Raw genomic sequence first — 26,449 nt, 5'->3', positions numbered from 1 at the left:
GTCAGTGTGAGTTTGGAGTCTCCAGGGAAATGGGAATGGTAACAAGGGGAGAGATTAACAACACCAAAAATAAACACAGTGTCGACGCTTCACCCAGTTTAGTTCATGCAAGGATTAGTTGGAGCAAGTTGTGCTGTACTTTGTAATGTAAAATGTCAATGGCAGCAATGCAATCACACTGAAATCTCCCTTCTAATTACGCCGAGCCTACTTCAACATGTCCAGACAATGTCTCATTGTTAAATATATTCCAATAGAACTAGTTTCTCAGGACACTGGAACACCATCGGGTATATTATCGAAAGGTGTGGCCGCTAAAATAACACAACAAAACAACTCATTTTAAATTTGATGGGAGTGCGCAATTCAATAGCAGGAAATTCAAAGCAGAAAGCAATATTTCTGATCCAAACTTGCTCCCAGCGAGTGTTTTTATATAATTTCTTCATATGTGCCCATCAAGTCTACTCCACCATTCTTCATACCAATAAAAAGGCAACAGAATGCACAAAATACATTTCAACATAAACATCCACCACAGTGACTCTCCCACATTCCTCGCTGTGATGGAAGGTGAAAAAAAAGTTAAATCTCTTCCCTTCTTTGTTCTCCCGCGGTCAGGGGCATCGAGTCTTCCGTTGACAGGATGATCTTGGCTCGTGTAGCTGACAGCGTTTGGGCCCTCGCGTCAGGGCGATCATGCTCCTGCATTGGGGGGGAATCTCAGCTCCCCCGAGCCGGGTGATCTGACCCCAAGTCGGGGCTGGTCAAAACCTTCTGCGTTGTTTGGAACTTCCCGACATCGGTCTCTACCCGAGACTGCGAGCTCCAGGCAAGGGATCACAGGCACCGATGGTAAGTCCACGTCCCTGTGATGGGGCTCAAAGTCAGTCCCGAGCAAGGCCTCCAGCTCCTTGATGTTAGGCCGCAGAGCGACCGGAGATACGATCCGGAAAACAATCGCATCTTCGGCAAGGTAAGAGATTGAAAAAAGTTTCCCCCTCCCCCCTCCCCCACCCCCCACATAAAACAAACCAGAGAACATTAACACAAACTTTTTAAACACGTTAAAATTAACCAAAAAAAGACAAAAAGATAGACAGACTGTTGGTGAGACTGCTATCGTGCGGCGCCCCCTGGTGGTTTTATGGGGAAAAGGCAGGGGAATGGGATTAAAAGGGAAAGATAGATCAGCCATGATCCAGCATCAGCCATGATTAACTGGCGGAGTAGACTTGACGGGCCGAATGGCCTAATTCTCTCCTATAATTTATGAACTTACGAATTTATGAACTCATTCTTAGAAATAGTCAAATACATTTCAAGTGAAGCAGAATAATCTGGGAATGTTTGCTGTTGTATTTCTCTCAATTACATAACACAGAAACAATGGTGCTGAAGTGGAGATGGTTGAAAGCGTCAAGTTCCGAGCAGTAAATATCTCCCAGTACATTGATGCTCTGGTTAAGAAAGTATACCGATTCTCAGAAGGCTACGGAAGTATACCGATTCTCAGAAGTATACTACTTTCTCAGAAGTCTACGGAAATTCGGCATGTTTCCAATAATTCTTACCAATGCCTTAAGAAGCACCATGGCAAACATCTTATCGGGATCATAAGGTCATAAATGATAAGAGCAGAGTTAGGCCAATCTGCCCATCAAGTATACTCCACCATTCAATCATGGCTAATCCATCTCTCCCTCCTAACCCCATTCTCCTGCCTTCTCCCCATAACCCCTGACACCCGTACAAATCAAGAATCTATCTTTCTCTGCTTTAAAAATATCCATTGACCTGGCCCCCACAGCCTTCCATGGCAAAGAATTCCACAGATTCACCACCATCTGATTAAAAAAATAATTCTCATCTCCTTCTTAAAGGAACATCCTTTCATTCTGAGGCATCACAGCTTGGTTTGGCAGCTGTTCTGTCCAAGGAGCACAAGAAACTGCGGAATTCTCCACTGCGAAATCTCCTCAATGGTTTGTCTGCTTTGAAGAAACTGCAGAATGTTGTGGATGTAGCCCGGTCCATCACACGAACCACTTCCTCCCCCTCCCCACAGCGACTCCATCTACACTTCACACTGCTTCGGGAAAGCAGCAGGCATAATCACGGACCAGTCACACCCTGGCCGTTCCCTCTTCTCCTCCTCTCTGGTTGGGTAGAAGATACTAATGCTTGAAAGCACGCACCGCCAGATTCAAGAACGGCTTCTTCCCTGCTGTTATCAGACACATTAATGGACCTCTCATAAACTAAGCATCTTCCAATCTACCTCATTGTCAGCCTCTACTTTCTTTTATACCTGCACTTTCTCTACAGCGGTACCACTCTAATTTGCACTCTTGTTCCTTTCTGATATTGTACTCATACATAGTTTCATTGTGTTCATGTATTGTATGATTTACCTGAACAGCATGCAAAACAAAGTGTTTCATTGTATCTCTGTAGCCGTGGTAATGATAAACCAGTACCAAAGAAGGGTCTCGACCCGAAACGTCACCCATTCCTTCTCTCCAGAGATGCTGCTGAGTTACTCCAGTATTTTGTGTCTACCTCCAATTCCAAAAAGACTGGATTATGTAATTGCATTTCCGAGCAATTATCCTATCATCTCATTGTTGTTTGTGGCAGCTTGTTGTTTGCAAATTGCCTGCTGCTTAGTAGCATTTCAAAAGCACTTTGGTAGCAAAGCACTTTAATGTACCTTGGGATCGTAAAGGACGTATATCTTCGGTTTAAGCCAGCATCTGCAGTTCCTTCCTACACATTTCGTCTGCTCCACTGCAAAATCCCCTCAAGGTGTGCCTACTTTGAAGACGTTCTCCTGCTCTCTCCGACGAGAATTCTGCAACATCATCTCTCAGTGCTCCCCCTCTGTGCTTCCTCCTGCTCTCCGACCATGTTTTACATTTGTTTGTTCTATATCTCTCTACATCATTCTCTATATCTCTTGTTTCCCTTTCTCCTGACTAGCCTGATGAAGGGTCTCGACCTGAAACGTCACCCATTCCTTCTCTCCAGAGATGCTGCAACACCCGCTCAGTTACTCCAGCCTTTTGTGTCTATCTTCTATATAAATCACCCCATTTATATAAAACCTAGTTAATGCTGACAATCGGTTGGTAATTAGAATGGGTGGAAAATAATTTCCTCTTTTTTTTCAAAATACTCCTGATATTCCTTGGTTTTCACAGATAAAGAAGAAAAAAATCATAGATTATTTTATTTTTCATTGTCATGTGTACTGAGGTACAGTGAAAAGCTATCTTGTTGCGTGCTATTCAGTCAGCGGAAAGACTGTACATGATTACCATCAAGCCTTCCACTGTGTACAGATACAGGATAAAGGGAATAACATTTAGTGCAAGATAAAGTTCAGTAAATGTCATTTTTTAAAGCTTAGTCAGTTCAATGGTTCAATGGCGCTTTATTTGTCACAGATGCAACTACACAGTGAAATTCATTTTGCATATATAAAACATAAGCTGGCACCCCCGTTATTCAAAGTCCAAAGTCCGGTCAGCCCGCGCGCTCGATGTACGGTAGCAGTTCCTGCGAACAAACGTCCCTCAACTCGCTTTGTCCGACCATCTTTGTGGCCCGGGGGCACCTCCTGCAGCCGGCCTTGAAAGCGCTGGTGGGCATTAGCCAGGTTCACCCTGCCTGCGGGCGCAATCCTAGTGCCCGATCTCTCCAGCTCCCTCCCGTCCCGTCGACCGACGAGCCTTCAGGTGAGGTCCCATTGGCTGCCGAGCCTTCCAGGTGGGCACTGTGCCTCGGGAGTTGTCATCATTGAAGTTGCTGTCATTAATGTGCTATTAATGAAGGCCGAGTCAGTGGATATTTGTAAGGCAGAGATAGATAGATTCTTGTCAGGGTTTATGGGGACAAGGCAGGAAAAATTGGGTTAGGAGGGAGAGATAGATCAGCCGTGAGTGAATGGCAGAGTAGACAATGGGCCGAATGGCCTAATTCTGCTCCTATCACCTCTGAACTAAGACCTCGTGACCTCAGCCTAGTTACATTGACGGGACTCACGCTTGAGTTGAAGCAGCGAGTGGGGATTGAAGGTAGCACTGGCCACCTGACCTCAATTTCCCATTGTGACATACACCTGCTGCCTTAGATCATAAAGGATTAGTTAATGCAAATGTCAATTTCCAGCCGGAAATTACAACACGTATAAGGAATCAGTCATTTACTGGGTAAGTATCGATGCTTCCCTTGGTGCCATCTTGGTGTAACTTGCCATTTCATTCTCACTCTTCGTAACCCACACCTCATGCCACCCTGTCCCATCTAGGCTGGGTTCTTTCTCATCATTGTCCTCATTAATGGCCCGGCCCAGAGTTTAAAACTTCTCACCCCCTTTCACTTTTCGTTGTGCTCCCCTCGTTTATCTGCTTGCTATGTTGTGGCAGCCGTGGCCCTTTTGTACAGAATGCTTAACTTTATGTGGAGGGGCTGATGATTGGCTTTTCATGCCAAGAGGCTTGAGAGGAGAAATCTAGTAAAGTCCGAAGCGAGTTTGCACTGTTGCATGTGCTGCCTTGACGGCAATCTGAGGAATTGTCGGGCTGCTCTGTCAGGTAGATTCAAATATCCATCGGTTTCCACTTTATAAGATCAGCAAGGAAGGGGGTAAGGATTTAATAGGAACGTGAGGGGTAGCTTTTTTACACAAAGGGTGGTGGGTGTATGGAACAAGCTGCCGGAGGAGGTAGTTGAGGCAAGTACTATTGCAACATTTAAGAAACATTTGGTCAGCTACATGGATAAGGCAGGTTTAGCGGGATATGGGCCAAACGCAGGTAAGTGGGACTAGTGTAGATGGGGCACGTTGGTCGATGTGGGCAAGTTGGGCTGAAGGCCCTGATTCCATGCTGAATTACTCTATGACTGTGTCACTCTGCAAGAGCAGGTCAAAGGCCAAGCTTCCTCTGTCTAAGTGCTTCCTCTGACTCTAAGTGCTTCATGGGGCTAGTATTTATCCTTCTGTTAAAACCCTAAGCATGATTATCTGCCCATTATCAGATAACAGCTTGTGGGTGCTTGCTCTGTACAATTGGGAGTTTCTTATTCCTACATTATAAGAGTCAAAAATAGGTGACTTCTTTGTCTAAGGTATAAGGAACATCCGAACCTTGGGATAAACGCAACATGCTGGGTCAGGTAGTGTCTAAGGAGAAAAAGGATGGGTGACATTTTGGGTCAGAACCCTTCTTCAGTCAGGAAATAAAGGGGAGGGAATTAGAGATAGCAAACCACCTGTCATCAGTAGCTGGCCATGATTTGTTCTGGCCTTTCCCTACCTCCACTTCCCTTCCCTTTACTCTCAGTCTGAAGAAGGGTTCCGACCCAAAACGTCACCCATCCTTCCCCAGAGATGGTGCCTGGCCTGTTGAGTTACTCCAGCACTTTGTGTCCATCTTTGGTATAAACCAACATCTGCAATTCCTTGTGTTGGAAGGAAGTGCTGGTACTGGTTTTAACCGAAGATGGACAGTAAAAAGCTGGAGCAACTCAGCGGTTCTCCATCTCTGGAGAAAAGGAATCAATTGTAATTTCGGGTCAAGACCCTTCAGACTGAGAGGTTCCCCTTTTCCCTGACTCTCAGTTTAAAGAAAGGTCTTGACCCGAATCATCAACCAATTCCTTTTCTCCAGAGATGCTGCCTGACCCACTGAGTTACTCCAGCTTTCTCTGTATATCTGCAGTTCCTTTCCACACATCCAAAGCTTATAAATGGCTCTATATAGATGCACATCATTCTTAGTTTGCAAAGGATTGACATTTTCACAAATTACAGAGAAACCCTTGATTACCCTTCCCAAATGGACACTCTTCTGATATGATCCAAAAATATATATGTTTCGAGAGTTCTCATCCAGGAAGTTGTTAGTCAATAACCACACATGAATTTAAAAATGTGTCATAGGGTCATGGAGAGAGTCACAGTATGAAAACAAGCCTTCAGCCCACCAAGTCCACACAGATTATAAACCTCCCATTTTTCACTAACCCCATGTTATTTATTATCTTGCATTTCCATTAGCTTCTCTTTAATTCTACCACTCAGTTATACACCAGGGCCAATTTACAGGAGCCAATTAACCTACCAACAAGCACGCCTTTGGTCTGTGGGAGAAAATCGGAGCATCCAAAGGAAACTTGAAAGAGAACCTGCAAACTCTGCAAAGGCAGCACCAACGTTATCTGATTGAACCCTGATCACTGGCTCTGTGAGGCAGCAGATCCCCTCACTGCACCGCTGTGCCATTGCAAAATAAACAATCAGCAAAATATGGTGATCCTTGATGATAGATGCTGCCCCCTTGAGGTGAAGGCCATGTAGAGGCATTGGACCTTAAGAGGAGGATTGTGCCTACGATGCGCTGGGCTGAGTCCACCACTCTCTGCAACCTGTGCATTCCTGTGCTTTGGCATTGCCATGCCACAGGCCATGTTGCAACCAATTAGGATACTTTCTGTGGCCCAAATGTAGAAGATAGACACAAAAAAGCTGGAGTAACTCAGTGGGACAGGCACCATCTCTGACGTTTTGGGTCAAGACCCTTCTTCAGACTGTAAGTCAGGGGAAAGGGAAACGCGAGATATAGACGGTGATGTGGAGAGATATATAGATATGTAAAAAGTAACCATGATCAAGGAAAGGTGGAGCCCACAATGGTCCATTGTTGGCTGTAGGTTAGGTGATAACGAGTTATACAGACAGTGAAACTCAACAGTGAAAACAATACGATGACTAGGGTGGGGAAGAGACGGAGAGAGAGGGGATGCAAGGGTTACTTGAAGTTAGAGAAATCAATACTCATACTGCTGGGTTGTAAGCTGCCCATCTTTTTGTGTCTATCTTCGGTTTAAACCAACATCTGCAGCTCCTTCCTAGGCATAATGTAGAAGTTGGCTGGAGTATTCGGTGATGTGTTGAATGTCTTTATATTTCTAAGAAAGCAGAGACGCTGGTGAAAAAGAGAATGTATGGTTTTGCGTAAAGTGTGGGTGAGTGGAATCATTGAAGTGATTTATCCACGACCCAGTCGGATATCTGTGATGAGTAACTGTCTTTAGTTTTAGATTTAGTTTTAGAGAAAAAGTGCAGAAACAGGCCCTTCGGCCCACCTGGTCCGCGCCCATCGGCGATCCCCGCATATTAATACTATCCTGCACACACTAGGGACAATTTTTTAAAATATATATTTTACCAAGCCAATTATCCTACATACCTGTACGTCTTTGGAGTGTGGGAGGAAACCGAAGATCTCGGGGAAAACCCACGCAGGTCACGGGGAGAACATACAAACTCCGTGCAGACAGCACCCATAGTCTGGATCGAACCCGGGTCTCTGGCGCTGCATTCATTATAAGGCAGCAACTCTACCGCTGCGCCACCGTGCCGCACTTCTGGGCTGTAATATACCATGGTTTACTTGCTAATTTGTATTTTCATTCAATAGCTGCGAGCTTTGGGCACAGTGGAGTTCCAGTACTGAGGGGCAGAGAGACTGAGATTCACATCACATTGACTTTGGCAGAACACATCAGAAATGAGATTAACAATGAGCCCGGCTGAGACAGACGTAACTGAGATTGACGTAAACAAGACCCAATGAAGAACAGATGGAAAATACCTTCATGATTTGATGATTTTGGAAGACTGTAAGTTAATACCAGTTTGTGTCATAGAATCGTGCAGCATGGAAACAGGCCCTTCACTTGTATCCCCTTCTCATGAGGAAATGGCTGACCTTCCAATTCAGCTACAGAAGGGACTCTGGAAAATGTTTCTTCTTCACTCTCATAGACATGTTTGTCATGTATGACTTTCTTCTCTGTTTTATTTGAGATTCAGTTTGGTACCCAAAGGGTTTAGTTCAGTGACATGGAAAATGCCTTCATGATTTGATGACAATATTTCTGTGACAGTAAGTTAAAACCAGTTAGAGGCATAGAAAAGGCACAACATGGAAAATGGTTCTTCAGATCAACTTGCCATTGCCATCCAAGTGCCATGCTCATACCCCAGCAGTGGAGACACTGGCCACGGTTGCAACCACTCCCACTCTGCTAACTCTGCAGTCTTCCTGACCCTCATAGTGTGGAAACAGGCCCATCGGCCCTACTTGCCCACGCCGACCTACATGTCCCATCTTTTAGTTTAAAAAAAATAGTTTTAGAGATTCAGCACGGAAACAGGCCCTTCAGCCCACCGAGTCCACACCGACCAGCGATCCCAGCACATTAGGATGTGTGAACGGTTGATCATTGGTCAGCGTGGACTCAGTAGGCGGAAAGGCTTGTTTCCACATTGTATCTCCAAATTAAACTAAACTAAACTAAACTAAACAATGTGTAAGAAGGAACTGCAGATGTTAATTTACATCAAAGATGGACACAAAATGCTGGAGTAACTCAGCGGGTCAGGCAGCATCTCTGGAGAAAAGGAATAGGTGACGTTTTGCGTCGAGACCCTTCATCAGACCCGATGAAGTCACCTATTCCTTTTATCCACAAATGCTGCCTAACGCGCTGCCTAAAGCGCTAAGTTACTCCAGCATTTTGTGTCTATTTAGACTAAACAATCTCCCGAAGCTGGACATACACGCCACTGGAGATAAATGGGACTACTGTGGATAGGGTGAGCAGCTTTAAATACCTGAGAGTCCACTCACAGAGGATCTGACATGGACAACACACACTGCCACACTGGTGAGTAAGGCAAGGCAACGCCTTTACCACCTCAGGCAGCTGAGGAAATTCAGAGTCTCTTTGAGGACCCTTCAGTGCTTCTACTCTGGGGCTGTAGAAAGCATCTTGTCTGGCAACATCTCAATCTGGTTTGGGAACAGCTCTTCCCAGGACAGGAAGGCTCTGCAGAGAGTAGAGCGTTTGGCCGAATGCACTATGAGATCTACACTCACCCCCCTGCAGGACCTATACACCAGGAGGTGCAGATCCAGAGCCAGCAACATAATGAGGGACCCCTACCACCCCAGCAATGGACTGTTCCAGCTGCTACGGTCAGGCAAGCACCTCCGCTGTCACACTGTGAAAACAGAGAGGATGAGACGGAGTTTCTTCCCACAGGCCATCAGGACTGTAAACTCTTATCTCACCAGCGACTAATTTACTGTTGTGTTGTGTCGTTTTTTAATTTATTTTTTTCTAAAATGTAAATACTGGTTCTATTCTCTGTAGTTTTTGCACAATCCGCAGGCATTGCCACTTTCATTTCACTGCACATCTTGTATGTGCATGTGACAAATAAAGTTGACTTGACTTGAAGCAGAAATGGAAAATCTCAGTGGAAGTTTTATAATGTTAATTTTATTTGAGCTCGGTTAATTTGCTGGTTCTTGTTCACTCTCGTAGCCAATGTTTGTCACGCATGACTTTGTTCTGTTTCATTTAAGATTCAATTCGATACCCAAAGGTTTGAGTCACATGACTGTGCTTCACAAGGCATTGAGTTAGTGCCAGTATGTCCTTCTACACCTACACGGTGAGTGGAAGAATTTACAAACTAGAAACAACACTATAGTTTGCAGGTAGACAAAAATGCTGGAGAAACTCAGCGGGTGAGGCAGAGCATCTATGAAGCGAAGAAAATAGGCAACGTTTCGGGCCGAAGCCCTTCTTCAGACTATAGTTTACAGTATATTTTTCAGAAGGTATTTTAGGATGAAATTCCTCCCCATCCCTCTTTCCCTTCGTGATACTGGTGTGAAAGTCAGGGTGCCAGAAATAAATCTCACAGTACAGGCACAAAGCAGTTTGTGGAGGAGAAATACATCATTCGTGGAAGGTAAAACTGATTAGAAATCCTTTATACTTGTGACTGAAGGGGTTAAAGCCCTATTTGTTCAAGTGTAGAAGCAGCGACATTTTTTGACATGGGATCACAGTCACTTTTCCTTAATCAGTGGCTTCCACATTTTTTAATTTAAAAAGCAAATGTTATTCTTTTAAAAATTACAGAAGTAAACAATGCAACGCTCTTAATATATTCTTGGTGTTAGTCTATACATTCTGTGGGGCTGGTTTTATGCATAGTAATCTAGACGACAGCACGATGGCACAGCGGTAGAGTTGCTGCCTTACAGCGCCAGAGACCTGGGTTCGATCCTAACTATGGGTGCTGTCTGTACGGAGTTTGTATGTTCTCCCCGCGACCCGCATGGGTTTTCACCGGGAGCTCCGGTTTCCTCCCACACACCAAAGACGCATGTTTTTTAAATTAAATGGCTTGGTAAAATTGGAAATTGTCCTTGGTGTGTGCAGGATAGTGTTAATGTGCGGGGATCGCTGGTCGGCGCGGACTCAGTGGGCCGAAGGGCCTGTTTCCACACTGTAACCCAAAATTTAAAAGCTCGTGAAAAATGCTTTGTGACATATTATTACATGAAAGTCACTGTAAGCTGATACAAGAACTTGGGTCTCCTTAAGCATAACAGACTGCAACAAATCCTCAGCATGTTTCAGCGCTGTATCTCCAAACTAAACTATACTCAACTCATCTGTTTTGTGCATGGCATCATTATCACTTATGGTGTCCCTATGGGTGGTGATACCATTTCAGTTATTTGAGGGGATTTCACCACCACCTGTCTAGTAGTAGAACCCTTGTCTCTAGTCCTTCCCCACAGCACGTTTGCATCAGGTATATCGAGCTTCAGTGTTTCAGCACGTACTCCTAAGGTCTGGAATGAGCCAGTTGGAAGTGTTCCCTGAAGGTCATTTCACTGTACTGGGAAACCAAGATTTGGGCAACCAAAGAGTGATCTTCTACAAGTTCATGGTCTTCCTTCAGCACTTGATGTCCATCTGTGAATCTGTCCCTGGGAACAGCCCATAAATCTGACATACTTTGTTACGTGGCTGCTCAGGATGAACAACGACATTGACCCTTGCATCCCTTGCCAGAGCCTCTTGCAAATCCACATTCAGCAAAGGGGTGTGCGAAAATCTCTCGGGACTTATTCCCATGTCGCCTTATTGAGTTTACAAAGGGCGGTGGCGCAGCGTTGGAGTTGCTGCCTTACAGGCGCTGGCAGCATAGGAGACCTGGGTTCGATCCCAACTATGGGTGCTTGTCTGTACGGAGTTCTCCCCATGGCCGTGTAGGTTTTATCCGAGATCTCCCGTTTCCTCCCACACTCCAAAGACATACAAGTTTGTAGATGAATTGGCTTGGTATAAGTGCATGTTGTCCCTGGTGCATGTAGGGTAGTGTTAGTGTATGGGGATCACCGGTCAGTACAGATTCAGTGGGCCGAAGGGTCTGTTTCCGCGCTGTATCTCTAAACTAAACTAAACTAAACTTTCACCTTTTCTTTTGCAGGAAGGTAATCCACTTGCAGGCCTGCATGTTACACGCAGTACTCAACGTCTATTTCAGCCCAACACGTCTGTTCTATATATTCCACCTATGTCTCGTACTCACGTTGTTCCGATTTATGGAAGCCAGACATTCAATAAGAACAGTTTTGTTGCAGTGACAGGTAAAGTACTTCCATCTTCTTACGGAACCATTTGCTTGTGTCTGACAGTGGCTATAGAATGTAAACAAATCCTGAAACCCAGTTTATAATCGCGGCTGGTCATGCATCCTCTACGGGAGAGCCCTGCACTATGAAACGTGATATTTATCCCTGGAAACATCAAACTGAGCCTTGACCTGACTAAGATGTAAAAGGTAGCTCAGTGGTATCGCAAAGGAGAGCATAGAACGCCCCCTGTCTCCCACTGCAGGGACGGCACGGTGGCACAGCGGTAGAGTTGCTGCCTTACAGCACTTGCAGCGCCGCAGACCCAGGTTCGATCCCGACTACGGGTGCTGTCTGTACGGAGTTTGTACATTCTCCCCGTGACCGCGTGGGTTTTCTCCGAGATCTTCAGTGTCCTCCCACACTCCAAAGACGTACAGGTTTGTAGGTAAATTGGCTTGGTAAAATGTAAAAATTGTCCCTAGTGCGCGTAGGATAGTGTTAATGTGCGGGGATTACTGGTCGGCGCAGATCCGGTGGGCCGAAGGGCCTGTTTCCACGCTGTATCACTAAAGAAAATTATTGACCAATAGGGGCGGCATGGTGGCGCAGCGGTAGAGTTGCTGCCTTACAGCGCCAGAGACCTGGGTTCAATCCTGACTACGGGTGCTGTCTGTATGGAGTTTGTACGTTCTCCCTGGAAGTTTTATAAAAGTAAAATTTATTTCCCGAACCCCCGAAAAAAATGGGCCTTCGATTCAACATTTCTTACAAAAAATGGATTAAGGATGGAACAAGACTGAGAAGCTGAAGGGTGATTATCCTGTTGGAAACCCTCAGCCAGGCCGAGAACATTGGTTGAAAGAGAAACAGAGTTGACGTTACAGGTCAAAGAGCCTTCATCAGAACTTCAGCCTGAAACATTAGCTCTATTTCTCCTTCCACCAATGCTACATTATCTGCCGAGTGTTTCCAGCACTTTCTGTGCTTCTGGGAGGCTGCGGGAGGCACCCCTGGGGAACAAAGGTGGACAGGCGAGGAGAGGGATGCGGCATCCCAGGAAGTAGATGGCTGGAGGCCCACAACACCCTGGGACTTGCCTGGAACAATTACAGCCCATAAGAACTAGAGCGTGGAATTTGAAAATTGTGCCAAATCATGGCGCCTCTTGCATGCAAGCTCAGTAGACTCTTTCTGTACACTTTCTCATCGAGGATCACAGGGGTTTGGCAATATTCTACTGGGCTGTTTGCATGAAGATAATTTCACCGAGTTAGCACTTTGCACATGTGACAATAAAGCACTATTGAATTGTTGAACTATGCTTATTTTGGACCCTGCTATCTAGAATTTGTACTGTTATAGCCTGTGTTTCCTTATGACTTGAAGTGAGGAATCCATGTTTATCAATGCATTGTGTAGGAAGGAACTGCAGATGCTGTTTTACATTTATTCTTGCTATTGAGGGAGTGCAGCGTAGGTTCACAAGGTTAATTCCCGGGATGGCGGGACTGTCATATGCTGAGAGAATGGAATGGCTGGGCTTGTATACTCTGGAATTTAGAAGGATGAGAGGATATCTTATTGAAACATATAAGATTATTAAGGGTTTGGACACACTAGAGGCAGGAAACATGTTCCCGATGTTGGGGGAGTCCAGAACCAGGGGTCACAGTTTAAGAATAAGGGGTAAGCCATTTAGAACGGAGATGAGGAAACACTTTTGCACACAAAGAGTTGTGAGTCTGTGGAATTCTCTGCTTCAGAAGGCGGTCGAGGCCGGTTCTCTGGATACTTTCAAGAGAGAGCAAGATAGGGCTCTTGAAGATAGCGAAGTCAGGGGATATGGGGAGAAGGCAGGAACAGGGTACTGATTGTGGATGATCAGCCATGATCACAGTGAATGGCGGTGCTGGCTCGAAGGGCCAAATAGCCTACTCCTGCAGCTATTGTCTATTGTCTATTGTCTATTGTCTAAATCGAAGATAGACACAAAATGCTGGAGTAACTGGGCGGGACAGGCAGCATCTCTGGAGAGAAGGAATGGGTCATGATTACGATCGCAATTGAGTGTGAAGAAGGGTCTCGACCCGAAACGTCACCCCTTCCTTCTCTCCGGAGATGCTGCCTCTCCGGCTGAGTTAATCCAGCATTTTGTGTCTATCTTTATCAATGCATTCTCAAGGGTGTGCTTTCTGGAAATGGGCTACAACTCATTGCATATTGATATGCAAGATCACTGTTTAAATTGGCAAACGAAATTGACATCTAAAATGGTAAATGGCATGAGCAGTTTACATTTCAAATGTGAGTTTGAAACCTAGATAGGTTTACAAATAAATGAAACTCTGGTAAACTGGCAGTCATTTAGGATGATGAGGGTTCTTGGGGTACACAACAAGGAACAGACAATAGTAGAGAAAGATTAAACACAAAATGCTGGAGCAACTCAATCGGTCAGGCAGCATCTCTGGAGAGAAGGAGTCTGAAGAGGTGTTTCGAACCGAAACGTCACCTATCCCTTTTCTCCAGAATGCTGCTTGACCCGCTGTGTTACACCAGCTTTTTGTGTCTATTTTCCGTGTATACCAGCATCTGCAGTTCCTTCCTAGACAGTAGAGAAACTGCAGAAGGGTTTCGGCCCGAAACGTCACCTATTTCCTTCGCTCCATAGATGCTGCTGCACCCGCTGAGTTTCCCCAGCAATTTTGTGTACCTCCAGTAGAGAAAGGTTGTTTGGTTGAAGGGAGATGGACCTCCTTGGAGACCTTTGAACTTTGATTTCAATGTTACATCTTGCACTAAATATTTTAACCTTTATCCATTATCTATGCACTGTGAACAGCTTGATTATATTCATGTGAAGTCTCTTCTCTGACAGGATAGAATGCAAACAAAAGCTTTACACTGTACCTGGGTGCATGTGACAATAATAAACTACATTTAATAAGCTAAAGCAATCTCTATAATTCCAAGAAGGAATTCAGAGGGTGGTTGGAATATGTAACTTACTGTTAAATCCAAGCAGTCTAGTCACATAGGCACGAAATGCTGGCGTAACTCAGCGGGTCAGGCAGCATCTCTGGAGAAAAGGAATACTCCAGCATTTTGTGTCTCATTTTCGGTGTAAACTATCTTCTGGAGGTCCTTCATACTCTAGTCGCTTCCAAGATATTCAAGTACATGGGAGGGAATAGAATGAAAGTGTAATGGTGATAGAGATGAAAATGCAGCAATGTCGAGCATTAGCAATTAACAATACAAGAGAGAGAAAACGCTGGAATAACTCAGCAGGACAGGCAGCATCTCTGGAGAGAAGGAATGGGTGACGTTTTGGGTCGAGACCCTTCTCTCTGAGCTACTCCAGCGTTTTGTGTCTATCTTCGGTGTAAACCAGCATCTGCAGTTCCTTCCGAAGCAATAGAATAGACTTGTTGCACAGATTGTAAAAGATGCTTCCTTCCTGATAATGAATCCCATCTACTGTAATTCCATGTTAAATGGAGGTTTTTCTTCAAACATTGTGCCAATGTCACAGAATTTGCCTCTGATACCTTCTCTCTGGTGTTGCAGCTAAGAAGAAGAACATCCTCGTTGGTTTAGTGGTTGCTGGAGCTCTCTTCTTCTTTGGAATCCTGGCGGCCACTGTTTGGTACTTCAGTGAGTACTTTATATTGTTGTGTTTCCCTACCGCCACATTTTCTAGTTTAGTTTAGAGATACAGCGCGGAAAGAGGCCCTTCGGTCGACCGAGTCCGCACCGACCAGCGATTCCTGCACACTAACACTATCTTGTACACACTAGGGACAATTTACAAATATACCAAGTCAATTAACCTACAAAACCCATAGGTCTTTGGAGTGTGGGAGGAAACCAAAGACAGGAAACAAAGAGTAGGGATTAACAGGTCCCTTTCAGAATGGCAGGCAGTGACTAGTCGGGTACCACAAGGCTCGGTGCTGGGACCGCAGCTATTAACAATATACATCAATGAATTGGATGAAGTGATTCAAACTAACATTAGCAATGACACAAAGCTGGGTGGCAGTGTGAACTGTGAGGAGGATGCTATGAGAATGCAGGGTGACTTGGACAGGTTGGGGGAGTGGGCAGTTGCATGGCAGATGAAGTTTAATGCAGATAAATGTGAGGTAGCAAATGTGAGGTAGCAAAAACAGGAAGGCAGATTTCTGTCTAAATGGCATCAAGTTGGGAAAAGGGAAAGTACAACGGGATCTGGGGGTCCTTGTTCATCAGTCTATGAAAGAAAGCATGCAGGTACAGCAGGCAGTGAAGAAAGCGAATGGCATGTTGGCCTTTATAACAAGAGGAATAAAATATAGGAGCAAAGAGGTCCTTCTGCAGTTGTACAGAGCCCTAGTGAGACCATACCTGGAGTATTGTGTGCAGTTTTGGTTCCCTAATTTAAGGAAGGACATTCTTGCTATTGAGGGAGTGCAGCGTAGGTTTATAAGGTTAATTCCCGGGATGGCGGGATTGTCATATGCTGAGACAATGGAGCAGCTGGGCTTGTACACTCTGGAGTTTAGAAGGATGTGAGGGGATCTCATTGAAACATATAAGATTGTTAAGGGTTTGGACACGCTAGAGACAGGAAACATGTTCCCGATGTTGGGGAGTCCAGAACCAGGGGCCACAGTTTAAGAATAAGGAGTAAGCCATTTAGAACGGAGTTGAGGAAACACTTTTTCTCACAGAGAGTCTGGAATTCTTTGCCTCAGAGGGCGGTGGAGGCCGGTTCTCTGGATGCTTTCAAGAGAGCGCTAGATAGGGCTCTTAAAAATAGCGGAGTCAGGGGATATGGGGAGAAGGTAGGAACGGGGTACTGATTGGGGATGATCAGCCATCCCCAATCATGGTGTTGGCTCGAAGGGCCGAATAGCCTACTCCTGCACCTATTGTCTATTGTCTATTATCTTGGAAAAAACCTCGGCAGGTCAGGGGGAGAACGTGCAAACACCATACAAACATGCACTCGCAGTCGAGATCGAACCCAGGTCTCCCATGCTGCAAGCGCTGCAAGACAGCAACGCTGCCGCTGCGCCACTGTGCCGCCTACATGATCAACAAGAAATTTTGCCCTTAGGCAGCAAAGCATTTTCTCTCTTGCATCTCCCCCATGAATTATTGAGGGTAAGCGGAGAACCAGTGTACTTGCCAGGGAGATGTCTTGTATTCAACACAGAAATGTGTGGAGTTTCATCACCAATTGACAACACTAAATATTCTATGTGTAGGAAGGGACTGCAGGTGCTGGTTTCCACTGAAGATAGGCACAAAATGCTGGGGTAACTCAGCAGGACAGGCATCATCTCTGGGGAAAAGGAATAAGTGACGATTTGGGTCTGATGAAGGGTCGCGACCAGAAATATCACCTATTCCTTTTCTCCAGCGATGCTGCCTGACTCGCTGAGTTACTTCAGCTTTTTGTGTCTATCCTTGGTGTAAAGCAGCATCTGCAGTTCTTTCTTATACAAAGGAAGAGAGGGGTAGCAGGTTACCTGAAACTGAAGAAGCCAATGCTTGCGGAGCACCTTCATTCAGCCCACCTGAACCTACCTGATCTCCCGGTTGCCGGACACTTTAATTCTCCTTCCCATTCCTACACAGACCTTCCTGTCCTAGGTCTCCTCCATTGTCAGTGAGGCTAAATGCAGATTTGGCAGAACAGCATCTCATCTTTCGCCCAGTGGTATGAATATTGATTTCTCTCACTTCAGGCAGCCTTTCCCTGCTCACCCCATTCTCCTGCCTTCTCCCCATAAACCTCTGACACCCGTATTAATCAAGAATCTATCTAAGGTAGACAAAAATGCTGGAGAAACTCAGCGGATGATGCAGCATCTATGGAGGGAAGGAAATAGGCAGCGTTTCGTGCTGAAACCCTTTTTCAGAAATGGATGTGGAACATCTGAAGAAGGGTTTCGGCCCGAAACGTTGCCTATTTCCTTCGCTCCGTAGGTGCTGCCTCACCTGCTGAGTTTCTCCAGCATTTTTGTTTACCTTCGATATTCCAGCATCTGCAGTTCCTTCTTAAACAAGAATCTATCTATCTCTGCCTTAAATATATTCACTGACTTTGCCTCCACAGCCTTCAGTGGCAAAGAATTCCACAGATTCACCACCTCTGACTACAGAAATTTCTCCTCATCTCTTTCCTAAAAGAACGTCCTTTAATTCTGAGGCTGTGACCTCTAGTCCTAGACTCCCCCACAAGTGGAAACATCCTCTCCACATCCACTCTATCCAAGGCCTTTCACTATTCTGTATGTTTCAATGAGGTCCCCTCTGCATCTGCAGTCTCTTATATCTCCATTGAATCTTACTGATGTTCTTGCTTGCAGTTTCGACCAAAAACTGTATATCCTGTGGATCTTCGAGTGGATGTGTAACCCCATCACAGTGGTGCGATGGGATACCTCAGTGTCAAAATGGCGAGGATGAAGAATGCTGTAAGACAGATTTTACAATGTCATTGTTTTGTGCTGGCTTTCCATTTTGAATCTCTTTTGCTGGTTCTGATTTAGTTTAGCTTTAGATATACAGCGCGGAAACAGGCCCTTCTGGCCACCGAGTCCGCACTGTCCGGCGATCAACGTGCACTGACACTACCCTACTCGCACTGGGGAAAATTTACTTTTATACCGAGCCAATTAAACCCACAAACCTGCACGTCTTTGGAGTGTGGGAGGAAACCAAAGATCTGGGAGAAAACTCATGCGGGTCACGGGGAGAACATACAAACTCCGGGCATACAGCACCCGTAGTCAGGATCGAACCTGCGACTCTGGCACTTTAAGGCAGCAACTCTATCCCTGCACCACCGTGATATAACGTGTTTCTAAACATTTAATGATGCGACGTTTGAATGATGAATCTGGTGAGGTTAACCACATTGTGGATCGGGTGGAGGAGTGAGAACACGATTCAGTACTTCCACAGCTGCTGCTGGGTGTCAGACGTGCTTCTCCAGCCCTGACAGGAACGATCCACTTCCTTGTTGGATGGCATGACCAGAAGCTCACTTCTACTTCCTGTTCTGACTACCTCATAAAAAGTGCAGGTTGTTCTCAAAGGCACCAAGTGCAATAACACCCTACTGGTTCCTGGGACCCCACTGGTTCCTGCCCCGGGTGACCTAAGTACTTCTCTGAAGAAGGGTCTCCACCTAAAACGTCGCCTATTCCTTTTCTCCAGATTCTTTCTGACCCGCTGAGTTTCTCCAGTATTTTGTGTCTATAAGTACAAATATCATAGTTCCATTTCGTTGCATACGACTATTAAACACTCACTGTAGTTTTGTGTGGAAGCCTGCAGTGTTTAGTTTAGTTTAGAGACACAGTGTGGAAACAGGCCCTCCAGCCCACTGAGTCCACACCGACCAGCAATCCCTGCACACTAACACTATCCTATGCACACTAGGGACAATTTTCAATTTTATCAATACAATTAACCTACAAACCTGTATGTCTATGGAGTGTGGGAGGAAACCAGAGCACCCGAAGAAAGCCCACGCAGGTCACAGGGAGAATGTACAAACTCCGTATAGACAGCACCTGTAGTCAGGATCGAACCCGGGTCTCTGGCGCTGTAAGGCAGCAGCTCTATCGCTACGCCACCATGCCGCCCGTGGGAGGAACTGCAGATATTAGTTTAAACCAACAACAGACACAAAAAGCTGGAGTAACTCAGTGAGACAGGCAGCATCTCTGGGGAGAAGGAATAGGTGACGTTTTGGGCCGAGACCCTTCCTCAGACTGATGCTAGCTTCATCTCTATGAGATAGAAGGCAGTTCAAGTCAAAATCATTCTCAATCCAAATCATAGCAAGTGCTCTCTCAACATCCACACATATAAACCTTTCATTGAAGGTATTCTGGGTGTTAGCCCCACATATTGTGTAACACTGAGCCATTCCAAACAAGAGGACCCAGGCATGATTCATGTTATTGCACAACACACTTGCCAGATAAACAAAGACATGCCTTATCCTTTATTACTTCAAAAAAATGCATGACTGATTAATTGCTCTCCTTCAAGAAAAACTGCACTAGAACCTCAGCTAAAAAATGATCCCAGGAATTAGTTGGTTAACCTATGATGAGCATTGGTCGGCACTGGGCCGGTACTTGCTGGAGTTTAGAAGAATGGGGGGGAACTCATTGAAACGGACAAAATAGTGAAAGGGCTGGGTAGAGTGGATGTGGAGAGGATGTTTCCACTAGTGGGAGAGTCTAATGACTAGAGGTCATAGCCTCAGAATTAAAGGACTTACTTTTAGGAAGGAGATGAGGGTAAATTTCTTTAGTCAGAGGGTGGCAAATCTGTGTCATTCTTTGCCACAGAAGGCTGTGGAGGCAAAGTCAGTGGATATTTTTAAGGCAGAGGTAGATAGATTCTTGATTAGTACTAAGTGGTACTTTTTGTGACTATCGACCAGTGGCACTAACGCCGGTGGTGATGAAGTGCTTTGAGAGGTTGATTATGGAGCAAATCAACTCCTACCTCGACAAAAACCTGGACCCACTGCAGTTCGCGTACCGCCACAACAGATCAACGGTGGGTGCGATCTCGCTGGCCCTCCACTCCGCACTGGACCACTTGGACAACAAAAACTCATATGTCAGGCTGTTATTCATTGATTACAGCTCTGCATTTAACACAATCATCCCCTCCAAATTGGTTACCAAACTCGCAGAACTGGGTCTCTGCGCATCCCTCTGCAACTGGATCCTCGACTTCCTCGTCCACAGACCACAGTCTGTTCGTATTGGTGGAAATGTGTCAGCCTCAATAACAATCAGCACGGGAGCACCTCAAGGCTGCGTGTACTGTACTCTATACCCATGACTGCGTAGCGAACCACAGTGCGAACTCCATCATCAAGTTCGCTGATGACACCACCATCGTGGGGCGTATCACTGATGGGGATGAGTCAGAATATAGAAAAGAGATCGAGCAACTGTCCATATGGTGCCAGCGAAATAACCTGGCCCTCAACACCAGCAAAACCAAGGAACTGATTGTGGACTTTGGAAGGAGTAGGAGGGGGACCCACAGCCCCATTTATATCAACGGGTCGATGGTTGAAAGGGTCAAGAGCTTCAAATTCCTGGGCGTGCACATCTCTGAAGATCTTTCCTGGTCCGAGAACACTAATGCAATTATCAAAAAAGCACATCAGCGCCTCTACTTCCTGAGAAGATTACGGAGAGTCGGATTGTCAAGGAAGACTCTCTCTAACTTCTACAGGTGCACAGTCGAGAGCATGCTGACCGGTTGCATCGTGGCTTGGTTCGGCAATTTGAGCGCCCTGGAGAGGAAGAGACTACAAAAAGTAGTAAACACTGCCCAGTCCATCATCGGCTCTGACCTTCCTTCCATCGAGGGGATTTATCGCAGTCGCTGCCTCAAAAAGGCTGGCAGTATCATCAAAGACCCACACCATCCTGGCCACACACTCATCTCCCTGCTACCTTCAGGGAGAAGGTACAGGAGCCTGAAGACTGCAACAACCAGGTTCAGGAATAGCTACTTCCCCACAGCCATCAGGCTATTAAACCTGGCTCGGACAAAACTCTGATTATTAACAACCACTTTCTGTTATTTGCACTTTATTTGCAGTTTATTTATTCATGTGTGTATATATTTATATCATGGTATATGGACACATTTATCTGTACTGTAGTAAATGCCTTACTATTTTTCTGTGTGCTTAAGCAAAGCAAGAATTTCATTGTCCTATACAGGGACACATGACAATAAACTCACTTGAACTTGAACTTGAACTTGGTCAGAGGTTATGGGGAGAAGGCAGGAGAATGGGGTTAGGAGAAAGAGATCGATTAACCATGATTGAATGGCGGAGTAGGCTTGATAGGCCGAATGACCTAATTCTACTCCTATTCCTTATGACCTTATGACCGAAACATAAAAACATAGAAAATAGGTGCAGAGGTAGGCTATTTGGCCCTCCGAGCCAGCACCGTCATTCAAGTCAAGTCAAGTCAAGTCAAGTTAAGTCAAGTTTATTTGTCACATACACATACGAGATGTGCAGTGAAATGAAAGTGGCAATGCTCGCGGACTTTTGTGCAAAAAGACAAACAACCTATAAACACAATCATAACACACATATACCTTTACATAATAAATAATGGAAGGAAAAACGTTCAGTAGAGTTAGTCCCTGGTGAGATGGGCATTTACAGTCCGAATGGCCTCTGGGAAGAAACTCCTTCTCAACCTCTCTGTTCTCACCGCATGGCAACGGAGGCGTTTGCCTGACCGTAGCAGCTGGAACAGTCCATTGCAGGGATGGAAGGGGTCTCTCATGATATTGTTGGCTCTGGAGTTGCACCTCCTGATGTATAGTTCCTGCAGGGGGGCAAGTGAAGTTCCCATAGTGCGTTCGGCCGAACGCACTACTCTCTGCAGAGCCTTCTTGTCCTTGGCAGAGCAATTCCCAAACCAGATGGTAATGTTCCCAGACAAGATGCTTTCCACCGCCGCTGCGTAGAAGCACTGGAGGATCCTCGGAGACACTCTGAATTTCCTCAATTGCCTGAGGTGGTAAAGGCGCTGCCTTGCCTTACTCACGAGTGCTGAGGCGTGTGATGCCCATGTCATATCCTCGGAGATGTGGACTCCCAGATATTTAAAACAGTTCACCCTATCCACAGGATCCCCATTTATCCTCAATGGAGTGTACGTCCTCGGATGATGTGCCCTCCTAAAGTCCATGATCAGCTCCTTCGTTTTTTTGATGTTCAAGAGGAGGCTGTTATCCTGGCACCAGAGTGCTAGATCAGCCACCTCCTCCCGGTAGGCCTTCTCATCGTTGTCTGAGATCAGGCCCACCACCACAGTGTCATCAGCAAACTTAATTATTGAGTTGGAGCTGAACCTAGCCACACAGTCATGTGTGTACAGGGAGTACAATAGGGGTCTGAGGACGCAACCCTGGGGCGATCCTGTGCTCAGGGTGAGGGACTTCGATGTATTCCCTCCCATCTTGACTACCTGGGGCCTGGCGGTGAGAAAGTCCAGGACCCAGGCACACAGGGAGGTGTTGAGCCCCAATTCTATTAGCTTCCCGGCCAGTCTGGTGGGGACTATCGTGTTGAAGGCTGAATTGTAGTCTATGAACAGCATCCTCACGTAGCCCCCCTTCTGGCTGTCCAGATGGGAGAGAGCGGTGTGCAAGACCTGGGAGACCGCATCGTCTGTGGATCTGTTCGGACGGTATGCGAACTGCAACGGGTCCATGTTCCGAGGGAGGAAGGCGCAGATGTGATCATGTGATCATTCAATATGATCATGGCTGATCATCCAAAATCAGTACCCTATTCCTGCTTTCTCCCCATATCCCTTGATTCCGTTAGCCCCAAGAGCTATATCTAACGCTCTCTTGAACACATCAAAGTAAATAAACAAAGTGCTGGAGGAACTCAACAGGCCAGGCAGCATCTTTGGAGGGAAATGGACAATCGGCATTTCGGTTCGGGACCCTTCATCAGACCGATGAAGGGTCCTGACACAACACGTCACCTGTCCACAGATGCTGTCTGACCCACTGAATTTCACCAGCAGTTAATTATTATTCCACAAGATTCCAGCATCTGCGGTCTCTTTGTATCACCAGAATCTCCAGTTTCCTGTAACCTAAATCCCTTAACCATGGAACCGTTTAAGTAAATCCTGTCTGGATCCTGTTTAGGGCTTTCATATCCTGCAGTATACACAGTACTTCAAACCGGGCACCTTCTGTTCTGGATGGCTGAATGTTACACAACATGATTCATTGGAACTTTGCATGACCTGCATTCAATCAGGATGTCAGAATTGTATCTGTCTTTCACAGTTCTGTCAGCTACAAGTAAATAAGTAAATATCAATTGTTCCTGATTTTAACGCTACAGGAACCCAATCATCAACTTCCACACAGGCCTTTGCTTTAGAACATCCTGCCTTAGTTCTTTTTAGTTTCAGTTTTCGAGATACAGCACAGAAACAAGCCATTCGGCTCACCTAGTCCACGCCGAAAAGTGATCCCCGCACACGAACACTACCCTACACACACTAGGGATGATTTACAATTATACCAAGCCAATTACCCGATAGACCTGTACGTCTTTGGAATGTGGGAGGAAACCGGAGCACCCGGAGGAAACCCACACAGTTCACAGGGAGAATGTACAAACTTCGTACAAACAGCATCCGTAGTCAGGATTGAACCAGGGTCTCTGGTGCTGTAGGGCAGCAACTCTGCCGCTGCGCCATCGTGCCGCAGCTGAAAATGTGTCTGAGAACGGAACATGCTAGTTGCAAACCAGTTGAGTGAAATTTGTGATGTGGTGACAAGGTTTGTGGCAATTTTGTTTTCCTCTTAAATTACAGTTCAATTTGCGAGAACGGATTTTGTGCTTTACGCCAAACATATAGATTACGGCTGGAAACCAGTGTGCCTTGATAACTGGGGCACCAACGATGCAAAACAAGTCTGCAGGAAGATGGGATTCTCCAGGTAACGCTAAACAAAATGGTGCATTTCTGGTGCATTCCCTTAAAAAGAATAATTTACCTGATTATGATCTTTCACATGTTTAACGATTATGTTGCCAGGGTTCGAGCTATAGGGAGAGGTTAAGCAGGCTAGGACTTGAATTCTTGGAGCGTAGGAGGATGAGGGGTGATCTTACAAAGGTGTACAAAATCAGGAGAGGAATAGATCGGGTCCAGTTTTTTCACTAGGGTAGGGGAATTGAGCACCATAGGTTTAAGGTGAAGGAGGAAAGATTTAATAGGAACCTAAGAGATAATTCTTTCACACAAAGAGTGGTGGGTATATGGAACGAGCTGCCGGAGGAGGTTGTTGAGGCAGGTACTATCACAATGCTTAAGAAACATTTGGAAAGGTACATGGTTTGGAAGGATATGGGCCAAAGATAGGTTTAGAAGGATATGGGCCAAACACAGTCTGGTGGGACTGGTGTGGTTGGGGCATGTAAGTCAGCATGGGCAAGTTGGGCCGAAGGGCCTGTTTCCAAGCTGTTAGATACAATGAGCTAGTAACGCAAGATGGAAACAGGGCATTTGGCCCACTGAGTCCAAGCTGACCATTGATCACTCGTACACTAGTTCTATGCTAGACTACTTAAACACATCTACAGAAGTAATTGTTTGCAGTTTTGGTCTCCTAATTTGAATTGTGTGCTGTTTGTTGTCCTAATTTGAGGAAGGACATTCTTGCTATTGAGGGAGTGCAGTGTAGATTCGCCAGATTAATTCCCGGGATGGCGGGATTGACATATGATGAAAGGATGGATCCAATGGGCTTGTATTCACTGGAATTTAGGATGAGAGAGGATCTTATAGAAACATGTAAAATTCTTAAGGGTTTGGATAGGCCAGATGCAGGATTTTTTCCCCTGATGTTGGGGGAATCCAGAACTAGGGGTCACAGTTTAAGAATAAGGGGTAGGCCATTTAGGACTGAGATGTGGAAAAACATTTTAGCCCAGAGTGTTATGAATCTGTGGAATTCCCTGCCACAGAAGGTAATGGAGGCCAATTCACTGGATGTATTCAAGAGAGAGTTAGATATACAGTAGCTCTTAGGGTTAACGGAATCAAGGGATATGGGGTGAAAACAGGAACGGGGTACTGATTTTGGATGATCAGCCATGATCATATTGAATGGCAGTTCTGGCTCGATTGGTTGAATGGCCCAACTCCTGCAACTATTTTTAATGTTTCTATGTCAGCTAACCCATAATCCTGCCTCCCACAGGGAGAATGTACAAAGTCTACACAACTGCTCCCATAGTCAGGATTGAACCTGGGTTGTATGGCACTGTGAGACAGCAGCTCTACCCGCTTCACCACTGAGCCACCCTTTATATTATTAATGTTACAAATGTCTGTGTCGTTGTATTTCAAATTCTCCACTTAATACGAGTCAAAGAATGCCTAACACATTGCCTCCTACAACATTACGCATTCAAGTTCTCCAGAGATGCTGCCTGACCCGTTGAGTTCCTCCAGCACTTTGTGTCTTTCCTTGCTTCCATCACATTCAGTCCAATACTGTCCACCTTAGCATTCTTTCCTAACGTCCTTCTCCTCAAAGTTGACACGTTAAATTTGGTGCACCGATTCATTGTTCCATATGTTCTTTACTCATTTATATTTGATGTTGAACTAATGCCTAATGCACTAAAATCAGCTACTGGAGGAGAAGAAAAAAACCCATTGAAGCTCTGGATCCCAAAGCAAACCATCACCGAGGTTTTCCCTGTCCTGTTTTGAAGTCGATAGTGCACCTGAATCCATAGAGATGATTTGTTATAAATAGCCAAGAACTGCATTAATGTTGGGTTTGGCAACTGCATGGACGATGGAAGGAGATACTGATTGCTATTTTCGGCAAACATTTTTCATGATAGGTCTGCAAGTTGCTCCTAAGTTGTAGGAGCAGAATTAGGCCATTCAGCCCATCAAGCCCACTCTGCACTCAACCATGGCTGATCTATCTTTCCCTCTCAACACCATTCTCCTGCCTTAGACCCATAACCCCCTCTTGTTAAGGACCACATTTATTTTCTTACCAGTGTAGCGACCACATCCCTCTGCCCACATGTTTGTCTTTTCATTAGGACGTGTAACCTTGGATATTCAGCTCCCAGCTCCAATATTCTTTTGGCCACGTCTCCACAATGCCCACAACGTCGTACCTACTAACTTCTAACTGCTCTATAAGCTCTCCCACTTTGTTCCGTATACAATGTGCATTCAAATATAACACCTTTAGTACGGTATTCACCACAGCTCTTCTCACATCGGCCCCGATTTTACCCGGCCTTACTCTCTTATCCCTTCTTGAACTTTGTCCTATTACCTTTGGAGACTTCA

The 26,449-nt window shown here is 45.5% G+C and overlaps 1 protein-coding gene across 1 annotated transcript in view; it reads left to right on the top strand.

The window, feature by feature from the left end:
* The first annotated feature begins 3,544 nt into the window (after positions 1–3,544).
* The window catches only part of tmprss2 (transmembrane serine protease 2), a 66,849-nt gene continuing 43,944 nt past the window's right edge, over positions 3,545–26,449 (top strand). Inside the window, exons 1-4 of the mRNA XM_033033494.1 lie at positions 3,545–3,740; positions 15,090–15,176; positions 17,882–17,989; positions 23,936–24,062. Of these exons, the coding sequence (XP_032889385.1) occupies positions 3,545–3,740; positions 15,090–15,176; positions 17,882–17,989; positions 23,936–24,062 (518 nt within the window). The remainder of the gene's footprint in view (positions 3,741–15,089; positions 15,177–17,881; positions 17,990–23,935; positions 24,063–26,449) is intronic.

Source organism: Amblyraja radiata, chromosome 14, assembly GCF_010909765.2.
Source record: "Amblyraja radiata isolate CabotCenter1 chromosome 14, sAmbRad1.1.pri, whole genome shotgun sequence".
NCBI lineage: Eukaryota > Metazoa > Chordata > Chondrichthyes > Rajiformes > Rajidae > Amblyraja > Amblyraja radiata.
Note: the sequence above shows the minus strand (reverse complement) of the source record. Positions and strands in the feature narration are given on the sequence as shown.